We start from the raw sequence: 13,993 nt of genomic DNA, 5'->3' as shown, positions 1-13,993 counted from the left end.
ATAAATCTTTTTTTAAAAAGTTACTGAGAAGCTAACTTTCATGTGGCCCCCTGCAGGGCAAAGAGCCCCCCCCCCACAGAGACAGATCAGGATCTGTGTGGCTGCACCCCTTCCCTGCTGAGTGACTGTGGACAAGTCTGAGCCTCAGCTGCCCATGATGGTGAGCAGCCGTTCCGAGTGAGACAGTGCTGTCTGTGAAGCCTGAAGCCATGCCCATTGGAGAGGAGAGTTATCACCTCCCACGGAGGGCAGCGTCAGCACCACTGGCCTGCCACCCTCGCCCGTCCCTACCTGTCCAGGGCATCCCTTGGCTCGCCTCGTCCTTCTTGCCCACAGTAACAGCCATAAGATTCGAATTCTTCTGGGCATCGGGATGTCAGGCAGAAGAGCATCTCTCCGAGCTGAGGCATCACCCACGCATTGTCCCTGCTTCCCAGGTACAAGAAGGTCAACCTGTCACAGGCTGATGAGAAACAGGGCTGTCAGGAGAGCAGGGACATCAGGACAGAGTTCACACTAGCAGGCAGCGATCCAGATGGGTACTGAACATCCGAGGAAACGCTGTGTCCTCGCCTCCCATTGCCCTTCTTCTGGAAAAGCTGCTACGGGCTAGTCCCCCTGTCTGGCATCCCGTCTGGCATGAGTTGGCTTTCAGAGAGTTAGTCTTCCTTGCCAGGCTTCTACAGCTCTGCCCAGACTCCTGGTTAAATCCCCACTGAAGGGTGGGGGGCTGGTCAGGACCAGAGGTGCTCTTCGGCCACATGTGATTGCTGAGTAGAATGACTGTGTCCCACTGAGGCCCGGGCAGTGCCCAGCATCTGGGGGCATCCTGTCTGTCCTCCTAGACCTCCTGACTCCAGCAGCTTAGCACACTCTGCCTGGGTTGGCCTTCAGAGCCCTTGATTTTTCTTTCTCTGCCTCTGCCCCCCTTCACCCTCCTCTCCACCCTTGTCCCCGCCTTCTCTGCCTGCAACTTTGGCCAAGCCTGGCTACAGTCCACTGTGCAGACCCCATGATCACAGGTTCGGTGGCGGGGTTGGCAGGGGGGAACCAAGAAGCCAGGAGCCTTGTGAAGAGCTCCCAGCCCAGCCTCCCTCTCAAATGCTGCTTTCTCCATCACTCTGTAGTGCATGCTGCGGAGGGCTGGCCTGGTACTAACAAAGCCCTCCTCTGTGGCCATAGCTCCTTGCAGGTGCTGGGCCACTAGTGGGGCCCCTGGGAAGAGGAGAGAGAAGGGGGAGGGAGTGAAAGCCCAGGTGTTTCCTTCTTTCCAACAACCTGGTGTGCACGGTGCCAAGCTCTTCCCTTGGGGGCCAGTAAGAGGGATGGGAGCATTAGGCCAGTGGGCCCCTTTCCCCAGCTCAGCAGCTGAGTGGCCACAGGCAAGTCTGGTCCCCTCTGTGTCCCATGACCTCACCTGGCAAGGGGTGGTCCCCTGTAGTCGCACTGACATGAAGAGGTCACAGTATGGCCATGGCCTAAGGGCCTTTGTTACCAACCCATCCAGAGGATCTCAAGGCCGAGAGAGGACAGAGGTTTCTCTGCCTGCTCCCACTCACCTTTTCCAGTTGTCTCCTCCAGGCCATTTTTGATGGATGACGCAGTTAAGCCCAAAGATTTTAAACCGGCGGGGCCCATGGTTTCTCCTTTTGTCGAGACAGCAATCTCTGCAGATCCTGAAAATGCACAACATAATGGCTCATATTCAATAAGCAGTTCAGGAAGAGGTTTGCAGATGGACACACGATCAAGCCCAAATGCAGATATTTCAGAAGAACAAAGTGTTAGGATAGCATCCTTAATCTGGGCTTGCAGATCCACAGATGTTACATGAGAATTTCCAAATACTCTGTGATACAGAGAAGGAAACAATCAACAAAACTATAAATGGTAGCCGATGGAATGGGAGAAGATATTTGCAAATGACATATCTGATAAAGGGCTAGTATCCAAAATCTATAAAGAACTTATCAAACTCAACACTCAAAAAACAAATAATCCAGTTAAGAAATTGGGCAGAAGACATGAATAGACATTTTCCCAAAGAAGACATCCAGATGGCCAACAGACACATGAAAAAATGCTCAACATCACTCATCATGAGGGAAATACAAATCAAAACCACAATATCACCTCACACCTGTCAGAATGGCTAAAATTAACAAGGCAGGAAATAAGAGATGTTGGCAAGGATGCGGAGAAAGGGGAACCCTCTTGCACTGTTGGTGGGAATGCAAGCTGGTGCAGCCACTCTGGAAAACAGTATGGAGGTTCCTCAAAACATTAAAAACAGAACTACCCTATGACCCAGCAATTGCACTATCAAAGGATACAAAAATACAGATTCAAAGGGGTATATGCACCCCAACATTCACAGCAGCATTATCAACGGTAGCCAAACTCTGGAAAGAGCCTAAAGTCCATCAGTCCATCAGCTGATGAATGGATAAAGAAGATGTGGTATAAATACAATGGGATATTACTCAGCCACAAAAAAGAATGAAATCTTGCCATTTGCAATGATGTGGATGGAACTAGAGGGTATTATGTTAAGTGAAACAAGTCAGCCAGAGAAAGAAATATACCGTATGATTTCACTCATGTGGAATTTAAGAAACAAAACAGATGAACATAGGAGAAAGGAAAAGAAAGAAAAAGAAAGGAGAGGGGAGAAAACCATAGGAGACTCTTAACTACAGAGAAGAAAACAGGATTGATGGAAGGAGGTGGGTGGGGGGTGGGCTAGATGAGGATTGGGTACTAAGGAGGGCACTTGTGATGAGCACTGGGTGTTATATGTAAGTAATGAGTCACTGAATTCTCCTGAAACCAATATTACACATGCTAACTGACCAGAATTTAAATAAAAATTTGAAACAAAAATACATAAATGAAACATATTGTGCTAAAACATTAAGTAAGTAAATGGAACACAAATATAACAAACACATACTCTGTGATAACGTTACATCGGACAGGAGCCCATGATACACCAGCTGCGTGACATCTTGTGACCAGGACTGTCCCAGCCTACGTCATATTTACTACCACGCTCCTGCCAAGCGGAGACCTAGCATGGTGTTCACAAGTGAAGAGATAAGAATGGTGGAGAAATGAAGCCAACTCCTGGTGCTCAGTAACGTAGGCAAGCACAACCCGCCTGGAACTCCTGGGAATCCTGGAAGACCTTCTCATCATAGTCTAAATTAAGTGCCAGGCCGTCCAGATCTCCTTTGGCTCTGTGTCGGTCCTGCCTGTTCTCCTGACCAGAGGCAGTGACACCTCCAACCCAGTCTGTTCCAGCCAAAGGGAGCTTTGGAGGCTCTGCCCCACCGTCTGCAGACCCAGAGCGCTGGGTGGAGCTTGGGCATCTCAGGGGCCCCCTGACTGGCAGTCTCTCCCCAGACCTGCCCATATTGGTTTGCTTCATACATCTGGGCTTCCATGTCCTTGCTCAGTGCTCTATTCCCTGGGGGGTGGGAGCAGGGCTTTAGTGACCCTGTTGTACCCTCAGGCCTCTGGGTCTAACTAACATCATGCCCCACCCCCTCTCCAATCCCACAACAGAAACCCGTGAACCGGTTCATTTCCACCATGCTCCAGACTGCTGGGAGCTGACAGACTCTTTCCTTGACCAGACTTTAGACAGGCTCCTCTGGGCCTTCTTCTCAACCAGGCCTCAAACTTGGCCTATGAGAACTGCAAACTCGTGGCACAAACTATTTCATCAACGCCCCCACACTAGGAGACTTAGACCAACCCCAGCCTGGTTTCCCTGGGATGACCCACCCTCCCACTTGCCCTTGACTTCCTGCCCAAGAAAGCTCAAGGCAGCCCAAAGAACTTACAGCTTGAGACCCACACTGACCCAACACCTACCTTGCCTAAGTTTTCAGAAAACAGCCCCCTACCCCTTTTTTGGAATTTTCCCCTCCCCTGATTCTGCTGGACTTCTGGCTTGTTGTCCACCCTCCCGTTTTCCCTCTAAAAGGCCCAGTCACCTCCATACAGATCAGAGTTGAACATGGTTACCCACGAGTCTCTCTTCCCTGCTACGGAAACCTGAGTAAAATCTGTCTTTCCACCTTTAACAAACACCTGGCTCTGTTTCTTTTTGAGAAAACTCACCCAGTCAGTAGAGTGGAGTGGGAAGAACCACCAAGGAAATCTGAGTGTGCATTTTGGCTCAGCCACGTACTAGCTATGTGACCTTGGGCAGATCACTGGCCTCTCTCAGTCTTGATTTTCCCATTTATAAAACTATATTAATAATAACTGTTTTGGTGTTTGAATAATCCTTCTGGCTAAATGCCTAGCAAGGGGGAAAGAGTCAAGAGCAGCCATTAGGATCACTCAGTGAGTGTGAAGACACATCTGATCTGGGGTGAAGACTCCAGGCGGAAACCTCGACAAGCAGAGAGAGCCCCAGGAGTCCGTGTGTGCTCCTTGCTGAGTCTGAGTGTCCTTCTAGAAGCCCTCACCCTCTGAGCAAGAACTCTCCGGATTCTTGGTGCTAATCAAACGTGAGGCACCCTACCTCATCCCCTTAGATGAGGGCACGCAGCATTCATCACTCTTCCTGAATGGCCGCCCCATTTGGGGAACAGATTCCTCTTGCCCTTGCACCCCCAGCTGAGAAGGTCACTGGGCACCTGAGGGCAAAGTTGGCCCAAGTCTCAATGCCCTTAGCTCTGACACTGGTGACCCATCTCCATAAATTCGGTTAAGATACAGGAATTCTGTCCAGGCCTGGTCCAAAGCTCCCAGAGTGAGAGGCCAGCCCAGCTCGGGTACAAAAAGCAGGACTTTCAATTTTCGTCAGAGAGGAGAAGGGGGAGAAATGAGCTACTGTGGGTTTTTTCTATTAACATGGTAGAGGTTTTTGTTCACTTGCTTTTAAATAATAGTAGGCCATGGGATACAAGTATGAGGGTAAGTTGTTTCGAATTTTCTCTAGGGCAATTTGGCAACATATGGATACATACGTATTGTATGGATACACACAATGATTACACCCTCAGTAATTCAATTTCTAGACATTTACTGTGACAAATTAATCAGAAGTGGATGGGTATAAAGTGTATATCTTTTATGGATAAGCACAAATGTTAGAAATAATTGGCTAAATGCATTATGATATTCCACACCAGAAACTACGGTACGGCCACCACTGAAAATCATGTTATAGAAAGATGTTTAATGTCAGGGAATATCATCTCATTTTTTAAGCGATACAGCTCAGACTACAAAGCCGTGGTGCCAAGTGATCTCAAATGCATTTTAATTACATTCATGGATCTGTTTGGGCAGGCAGGAGATGACAGAAGGGAGAGCCTTCAGATAGTAAAAGTGGCTATCTGTATAACATGGAAGTACTGGTGATTTAAATAGAAAACAAAACACAGTTTTCTATATTTTTCTAAATGTGTCTCTTTATCAGGTAGGGTTCCATTTCTTCCTACTAATGAATCTGCCTTTTAACTTCATTTGTCTACTTTGGGAGTGGGGGCAGCATAAAAGTAAATTACTCTCAATGATTCTTCCATGTTTTAGAACACACTTGAGCTCATAAACGTATAGGGACAGCCATTACCCACAGGTGGGAGGAGCCGAGTGTGCTTACCTGAAGAGGATGTGGTCCTAGTGGCTTCCGTGCCTTTCTGGTCTTGGACCGCTTCTGCCCACAACAGAAGAGAGACAGGGTGAGTGTTGACCCCAGCCTGTCCCACCTTGGTATCCGGAGCAGTTCCCATCCCATGGGCACAGGAGGCAACATAGCTCTGTGCCTCTTCACCTCCCAGGGGAGCTGGTGATGGCAGGATCACTGCTAAGCCAAAGAGACTGCCCTCCCCAGACACAGACGTGGTGGCAAAGGCAGCTGCTGCCTGCTGGGCTAGAAGCCGGTGCATCTTTGAAATACTTTAGGAAAGCAGACTTCTCTGGAGTTTAAACAAAAAAAAGTTTTTTTAATCACATATTTTTGAGCAAAGAGAAACAAGGCAGCAGAATTGTGGATTCTAGTTCCCTGCTCTGTGGCTCCCAAAAGACTGCTGAGCCCTGGTTCTTGGTAAAATGAGTCCGTTATTGCTTAACCATTATTAGGCTCCTACTATGCTGTAGACTGAATGTCTGTGTTTCCCCAAAATTCATGTGTTGAAACCTAATCCCCGGTGGGATGGTCTCGGGGGCCTTTGGAGGGTGATTAGGTCATGAGGGTAGAGCCTTCATGAATGGAATTCATGCCCTTATGAAAGAGCCCCCACAGAGCTCCCTGGCTCCTTCCACCATGTGGGGACACAGCAAGATGGTGGCTATCTATGAACCAGGAAGTGGGCCTCACCCAACTTGACCATGCTGGTGTCTTGAGCTTGGACTTCCAGCCTCTAGAAACCATGAGAGAGAAATTTTGTTGTTCACAGGTGACTCAGTCTGTGATATTTTGTTGTAGCCGCCAGAACGGACAAAGACATAACTACATGCCAGATACAGCATTAAAAAAGCGCTTGGTTTGTACCAACTCAACAACCACCTCGGCCTCACTCAGAGCTGAGAAAGGGGACACACAGAAAACACAGGTCACTTGTTCTAAGTCATGGAGCTAGGAAGTGGCAAAATGCAAACCTAGGGCTATAGCTGATAGTCCTAACCACTGAGCTGGGCTGCTACTTCTCTTCTGACTGTACCACAGAGAGCTAACGACGGTAACTCCAACAGGCTTGGGGAAGGAAGGACCTGCCTTAAATTCAATATGTCAAAGATCAAGATTATGATGGTATTCTGTGGAAATCGGGCTTAGAGGTTGACTGATGATGTGGACATACAAAAGTGCTCCAGCGAAGAGATAGAACGTCAAAGGTTCTAAACCGAGCAGATGGTTCTCTTCAAAGCAAAATGCTCGGGTTCAGAACTAACAGAATTCTATGCCCTATTACCCCAGGCAAACAACGGCCTCTTAGGGTGCCTCCTTTATCTGTCAAATGGGCCTCCTAGGACTAGGGGGAGAACTCAGAGGCTATATGGAGGGGCTTAGGAACACACCAGCCCACCAAGGTCCTCCCTGGTGTCCCTGCCTCTTAATCAAGGAATCCATTTGTTTATCTCTTGATTCTTAGTAATTGGTAAATGGTTATTATGAGTGATTTATGCTTATTAATAAAGAATCCATGGTTATTCATCACCACAAGCAAAGTAAATGGTTAGGTCACTTCTGATGACATCCTTGCCTAGATGTTTTCAGGTACGAGGCTGTTCCCCATAAGTCACTACCATATCATGGAGACAAAACCAGTCTTGCAGCCCAAGGACAGGCTCGAGACTAGTCCAGCTGGTCTCATGGTGGACCATCTGTAACTTTTAACCTCCCAGAGCCTCCGTGTCCTTCATCATCTGAAAAATAGGTCTACTGGTATTTCTTCCAAGCCTGTCGAAGAGTGGTCATCAGAACTGAACATGTGTATTGAGAAGGCATGTCTCCATTGGATTCCGTGCTGGGGTCCTATGGAGTCTGCCCTGCTTACTTGTCCTGGAGGGACTGGTCAGTGGGCAGCACTGGTCCCAGTAGCCACTGTGGAAAGAAACCACTCTACTTCAATTGTCCACCCAGCTCAGCACGTAAGCCAGGCAGGGATCCCCTGCAAACAAGACAGCTTTGGCACTGGGGGGCCCAGGAGAGAAAGCTCATGGCAGTCTGATCAGGAACATTAATTGACACATCGGTCCTAATTCAGTGACAAGGGGCCAGATTAGCATCAGGCCTATGTTTGGGTGAAGAGACCTCTCTCTGGGAGAAAGGGCCATCATGTCCCCCCTTGCTGGAGCAAGTCCACGGGGGAGCGCAGCTTAAGAGGGAGTTTGGTCTAGCGGTAAAGACAGACGCGGTGGAGGCCTCAAGCCCCAGCCCTGCCACCCAGCTCCCAGTCTTGGACCATTTCTTTCTCCAAATCCATGTACCATCTCAGTGTGGAGGTTATGGAAATGATTTCACAGGGCTGTGAGAGCAAGAAATGAGATCATGTATTTTAAACAAGTTGTGCAGTGTCCTGCATGCGACTCGAGAGTGCATTGTTGTGTTTTACCACCACACCAGAATTCCTGAAGAAGATGCTGGTCCAGAATCTTCCCATGTTCTCTCTCATTTAATCCCCTGCCACCCTGAAGGACAGGTGTAACCATCCCTTTCCAGGGGTTGGTACACCATGGCCTAGACCTCAAGCTGTTTTTGTAAATGAAGCTTCAGATGAACACAGGCACACCCCCAGTAATGGATTGTGTATGGCTGTTGTCTCACTACAATGGCAGATTTGGGTCATTGTGACGGAGACTGTATGGCCCACAAAGCCCCAAATTTTTACTCTCTGGCCCAGTACAGAAAAAAAAAAATTGCCAATCCCTGCTGTCCGAAATGAAGAAATTGAAGCTTTGAGAGGTCGAACCATGCTTCCAGAGTCCTGCAGCTGAAAAGTGGGAGAGCCAGGATTCCATCCCAAAGCTGCCTGAGTCCAGAACATAATTGTTTCATTCCACCATGGTGAGAACAATCCCGAGCCCTATACCTTTTTCCTTCGTAACTGGTGTTTGTGCCTGCATTCAGGCTGCCTCCTTTTCTGGAGGGCATTTGTGGGCACTGCTAGGTCATGGGTGTGAGTGCATGTGTGTTGGGGGATAAATTTGTCCTCAGTTTAGGATGGAAGCGGCCCCTGTCAGTCCTGCTGGGAATGGTTGCTGTGTGGGCAGGGCGCGTGGTGAAGCTTTGGCTTGGAGTAGGTGTCATTTCTTCTTTTTTCTAGACCTGGTGTCCAAGGCACAGCCTGTCTGGGAGCTGTCAGGGATGCGATGCCCTTGGACATGGAGGACAGCCAGGAAGGAGATGCACCAAGAGCATCTGCTTCTCTTCTCATAGCAGGAGCCAAGGAGAGCGATAACACACTTTTGGGGAGGTGGTTGTGTAGAGGGATCTCCCTGAGGCATAAGGTTGCCAAATTTGGCAAATAAAAATACAGGATGCCTGGTTAAATTTAGATTTCACATGAACAACCAATCACCTTTTAGTATAAGTATATCCCATGCAAATTCTGGGACATACTTATACTAAAAAAAGTATTTGTTGTTCATTGAAAAGCAACTTCAGATGGTTGAGGGTGAATGTCCTGCATCTGACAATTCTACTGAAGTGGGAGTAGGGGTGTGGGACAAAGCAGAGCATAGAGGGGAGATATTGGGGGGTCAAGAGAAACTGAGATTGGCTCTGGAATGATCTTGGGGCAGTTTCAATGCAAACCTGGGCAAGGGGCATTTTAGGGAAGCTAATTCCAGCTAGTAGGCGGATGGTACGATCAAAACGTGGGTATCTGGATTACACACTGGCCCCCTTGTGCTCACCTTCTCCTGAAAGGGCCATTGCACTGGTGTCTGCGGGCTCCATGGGAACCACTGAAAAAGAAAGCTCCCAAATCAGTGACTGATGGAACCGAGTGTCTAAACCAAGTACCACGAGTCCCAAAGGACAAGCTGGGACTGCTGGACCAAGGGAGGAAGGGAGCTGTGAGCAGTGTTGCCAGAAAAGGGCTGCTGGTTCTGTCTTAGGCTTCCCTTGCCCCTCGTACATCTCCTGGAGCTCAGGCTGCCCAGCAGGACCCTGGCTCAGGAGGGACTCCAGCCAGTTCTGGCTTCTGGTCGGGGAGGTGACACTAGCAGACCCAGGCTGTGGCAACGAAAGGTCTGCAGACCCCGAGGGTTTGTGGCTGTGGAACAGGACATCCCTACCTGGGAAGACCTCTGTTTCAAAGGGAACCAGATGGCGCAGAAAAAAGAGCGCCAGACTCAGAAGATACATAGAGGTAGGGCACACACACACACTCCTACTCACACATGTACACATTCCCACAGCCCTGTGCGCATGCACACTCATGCATGTGGATGCACTGGTATCAGCTTCTTAACAAAGGCTGCAGCACTGGGAAGGAGACCCCAGCCCCAGGGAAGGAGGGGTGCTCTGCCAACGTGCACCTGGAACTTTCCGTTGGGACTGACAGATCGTGTGAACACTGGTGAACAAGGAGTAACAGGCAGAAGCTGAACTCTCGCATGATCACTTGCTTATTTCAGTAGACAGATATTAAGAGCCCACCGTCTTAAAAGGAGGCACACAGAAAACAGCCTCCCCTTCAAGAAGACTCCATCTGGGTCCAGGCTGCCCTCTCTGCCGTAGGTTCTGGAAGACAGAGGAGGGAGGCAGCTGGTCTGCTCCCGGGCGACCTCAATGGCCAGGAGCTCATCCAGCTGAGAGAGGCCTTTCTCTGTCATATCACTAGACCTGGTCCCGGTCACACCGCAAACCAGGGCCCTGACCATAGAGCAAGAAAGAAAGAATTGGGGTCTACCTCTTAACTGGATTAAATGCTCGTCTGTCCACGTAACAAAGAACAGTGTTTGCAGGAGGGCCATTTGCTATTGGATGTGTGAACTGGGTTTATCCAGAAGTAATGGTGTCCCCCGGCCAGAGAAAGGCCGAGATCTAGCCAGTGCCGTGGGTCACTCCAGCAGGCCCCGCAGAGGGGGTGCTCCCTCTGTAGTCTGGCTCCCATGGTCCAAGTAAAAGCAGCTTCCCTGGTAGACCTTACCTCTGGGCAGAAGCGTCGTCAGCTCTTCTGTGCTGGTTGTCTCTGCAAAGAGACACATTGGAAAGCCTGTTTAGAGCAGCGGGTCGGGGGACTGTCAGAAGGTGCTGGACTGGCTTCTGAAGAAACAGCAACTACTGCTTCCATAGCAGCTCCCGCCCCAGATGGTCAGCCCCACCGCTGATGTGGGAACCGGTTCTTCCCACCTGGAGGCTGAGCCAGACAGAAGGAAGTGTCCAGATGGTTCAGGGAAGAGTTGATCCTGGACTGAGCCAAGCATTCTATGGCAGCCTTGTTGCAGGTACACAGCAGGTACTCACAAGGGTCCCCGGACTCTGTGCACAGAGCAAGGGCAAAGCAGATTGGAAAATCTCATTTGGAATCCCGAGAGGTGATGCAAGCTCCCAAACCGGCCCCAATCTGCCCACCGAGGCCCCACTCTTCCTGCAGGCGTCCTCCTGTTATCCACCTTGGCTCCGTGAGCTGCAGCTGCAGAGTGCCCAACCTGGGAGTGGCGCCCGCTCCATTTCTCACAGCCACATCCGACCCTTCGGGCCATCCTATTGGCTCTACTTTTGACCTGTGTAGAGTGTGACCACATGCCGCCACCTCCACGCCACCAGCCCGGGCTAAGCCCCCATCAGCTCGTGCCTGAGTTACGTCAGTGGCCTTCCCGCCCTGCTCCTGTCCACTCTCATGGAGGAGCCAGAACAAGGTGTTCAGGACTCAGGGCAAGCCATGTCTTTTTTGGGGTTCAGCACCCTGCAATGATTTCCCAATCAATGGAAAAGCTGCTGTTCCTGTTCTCTTTCCTCCCTCATCACCCCTTTCTGACTGACTGGCCTGTCTCCCAAGCAAGCCGGACACCTTGAGCTGGGGGTGCATGCACCTCCCAGATAGCTGCCGGCTTGCTTCTCCCCCATGCCTCAGTCTTTGCTCTGCAGGCATCTCCTCGGGGAGGCTTCCCTGCCCAGCCCTCCCTATGCCTTTCCCCTGCTTTATTTCCCTCCATGGCACTTGTCACTGTTTAACGTACTCTAGCACTTTGATATTTTCTGGCAGCCAGGAGGAGATTTCAGAAGGTCAGGATATCCCCAATATCTAGACGATTGTCTTGCACTTGGTGTAGGCGCTCAGTATGCATCTGCTGGATGGATGGATGGATGGATGGATGGATGGATGGATGGATGGATGGATGGTGCTTTTCCTGTCCACCGTGTAGTGATTTATGCCCATGCATCTCCTCACCTCTTTCCCAATGCGCCATACTTCAGCCAGTCCTTGCTACCTGGTCTTTGGGGTCAGTTGAACCTGGGCTCAAACCCTGACTCTACCACTCAGCAGCTTATGTGACTTTGGGCAAGTTATTTAATTTCTCTGAGCTTCCCTGTCCTTATCTGAAAACTGGGAATAGTGACCTCATCTCATAAGATTGTTGGGACAATTATATCTGCTGGGTATAAAGCCTATGGCACATAGTAGGTGCTCATAAAGGGCGGCTCTCATAGAGTACCCCCAAGGTGCCATGCACCTCTTCTCTCTGTGCCTTTGTCTCTTCTAATTCTTCTGCCAGGATTGCCCAGAGACACGAGACAAAATCCCTGGTGAGTAAGGTGGAGAGCTGAGATTTGCATCAACATGTCTGATTCCTACAAACAGCAGCAACCACAAACCTAATTCATCCATCCCTGCCTCTCTTCCACTTCAACCCTGACTTCTTCACATAGGCCAGTCCCTGTGTAAACTGTTTTACACTTAGCACTGTTTCCATTTAACAAGTGTAGCACTGTTTTACTCTGAAGCCTTGTTTAATTTTTATGACAAATCTCTGAAGCAGGTTTTCTCCTCCCCATGTAGAGGTTGCCACTTGTTGAGTAACTGTTCCTGTATCACACAATGTATCAGTAGAAAACCACCTGCCTCCCCAGGCTCCCAGGGTTGCTACAGTTATAAAACTTTAAATCAAATAACCTGCCTATCAATTATTCTTTCATTTCAAAAAGCATTTATTGTGCATGTACTCCTTGCAAGGTACAGATGCCAGAGATCTAGCCCTCGTGGGGCTTGGAGTATAGGTGATGATGTCCGCAATGGTGGTGATGATGAGGGGGTACCCTTGGAGTCCTGGGTCTGGTCCAGGCCTGGGATTCTTTGTTTTTTTTTAAGATTTTATTTATTTATTTGACAGAGAGAGACACAGCGAGAGAGGGAACACAAGCAGGGGGAGTGGGAGAGGGAGAAGCAGGCTTCCCACCGAGCAGGGAGCCTGATATGGGGCTCGATCCCAGGACCTCAGGATCATGACCTGAGCCGAAGGCAGACGCTTAACGACTGAGTGCCAGGCCTGGGATTCTTGAACTGTCTGTCATTTCTCAGCCCAGGCCCCGGGGACACCTGGAGATGCTTACCACATGTGATCCTCTTGCTGACGCAGTTGACATCTGTGCTGAGCTTGGCAGGGTCTTGGAGACAGTCCATCTCAGCGGCCTCTTCATAGCACCTGCGGTGCTGGAAGCAGCAGCTGGGGCAGGCAGGGGAGGTCAAGGTGAGAGCATGGGGGAGGGTGAAGAGAGGGGAGTCTGTGATTGTTGTGTCTCTGGATGATTCCTGGCAGTGACCTGTTTCAAATAGTGCTCTCACGCATACACACACACACACACACACACACACACACACACACACACACTATTTGAGTTATTTTACCTACACAGCAGGTGCTATTATTATGAGCATTTACACCCATGGGGACTGAGACTCATAGTGCTCAATAACTTGCCAAGGACAAAGTTGATCACAGAGCGAGGCTGACGCTAAAATGGGTCAGGAGGCTCTTGCAGTGCACACATGAGGTCAGTGGAGACCAGTGTAAAAGAGAAAAAATATACAGACAGGTGATGGCCTTGGACAAGCTACTAACTTTCTCAAATTACCTAACTCAAGAATTTTTGGAGATTCAAGAAAACATCTATATAGATCCCGCCCTGAGGTAGGCACTCAATAAATGATAGCAATTATTCTTTGAATCTGGTGTGCAGGTTCACGGTGGAAATGACCAGTCCTCCAGGTGTTTGGAAATCCACACCCCCAACAACTGAACTGTGTACAGTCATAGAAATTGGGTGTGGCTCATTATTCTGCCAGTTTGGGGCCATCAGTAGTTTCATCATTCAGACACTGAATTACTGCTTCATTTCTTTGACTTCCAGGTTGACAAGGTATTCTAATAATTAGAGGAAGTGGTAAGGGAGGACCTGAAAGGTAACAAATTCCCAGAAACCATCCTGACACTCTGCTGCATTCAGGATCACACTCTCTCTTTCTGAGCATCAACGAGCTGAGTGCCGGGAGGCAGTTTGCTCATGGTCCCAAAGACGGGA

At 49.5% G+C, this 13,993-nt stretch overlaps 1 protein-coding gene across 1 annotated transcript in view; it reads right to left on the bottom strand.

The window, feature by feature from the left end:
- OC90 (otoconin 90) overlaps positions 1-13,993 on the bottom strand; it is a 31,349-nt gene that overhangs the window by 5,033 nt on the left and 12,323 nt on the right. The window contains exons 5-11 of the mRNA XM_088022879.1: positions 13,025-13,137; positions 10,823-10,951; positions 10,620-10,661; positions 9,379-9,429; positions 5,624-5,677; positions 1,560-1,676; positions 292-463 (exon numbers count right to left, since the gene is read on the bottom strand). Of these exons, the coding sequence (XP_087879005.1) occupies positions 292-463; positions 1,560-1,676; positions 5,624-5,677; positions 9,379-9,429; positions 10,620-10,661; positions 10,823-10,951; positions 13,025-13,137 (678 nt within the window). The remainder of the gene's footprint in view (positions 1-291; positions 464-1,559; positions 1,677-5,623; positions 5,678-9,378; positions 9,430-10,619; positions 10,662-10,822; positions 10,952-13,024; positions 13,138-13,993) is intronic.

Source organism: Eumetopias jubatus, unplaced genomic scaffold (genome assembly GCF_037043125.1).
Source record: "Eumetopias jubatus isolate StellerSeaLion01/CBP00866 unplaced genomic scaffold, mEumJub1_p1.0 scaffold_4, whole genome shotgun sequence".
Lineage (NCBI taxonomy): Eukaryota > Metazoa > Chordata > Mammalia > Carnivora > Otariidae > Eumetopias > Eumetopias jubatus.
The sequence above is the reverse complement of the archived record's forward strand: the minus strand, read 5'-3'. Positions and strand labels throughout refer to the sequence as shown.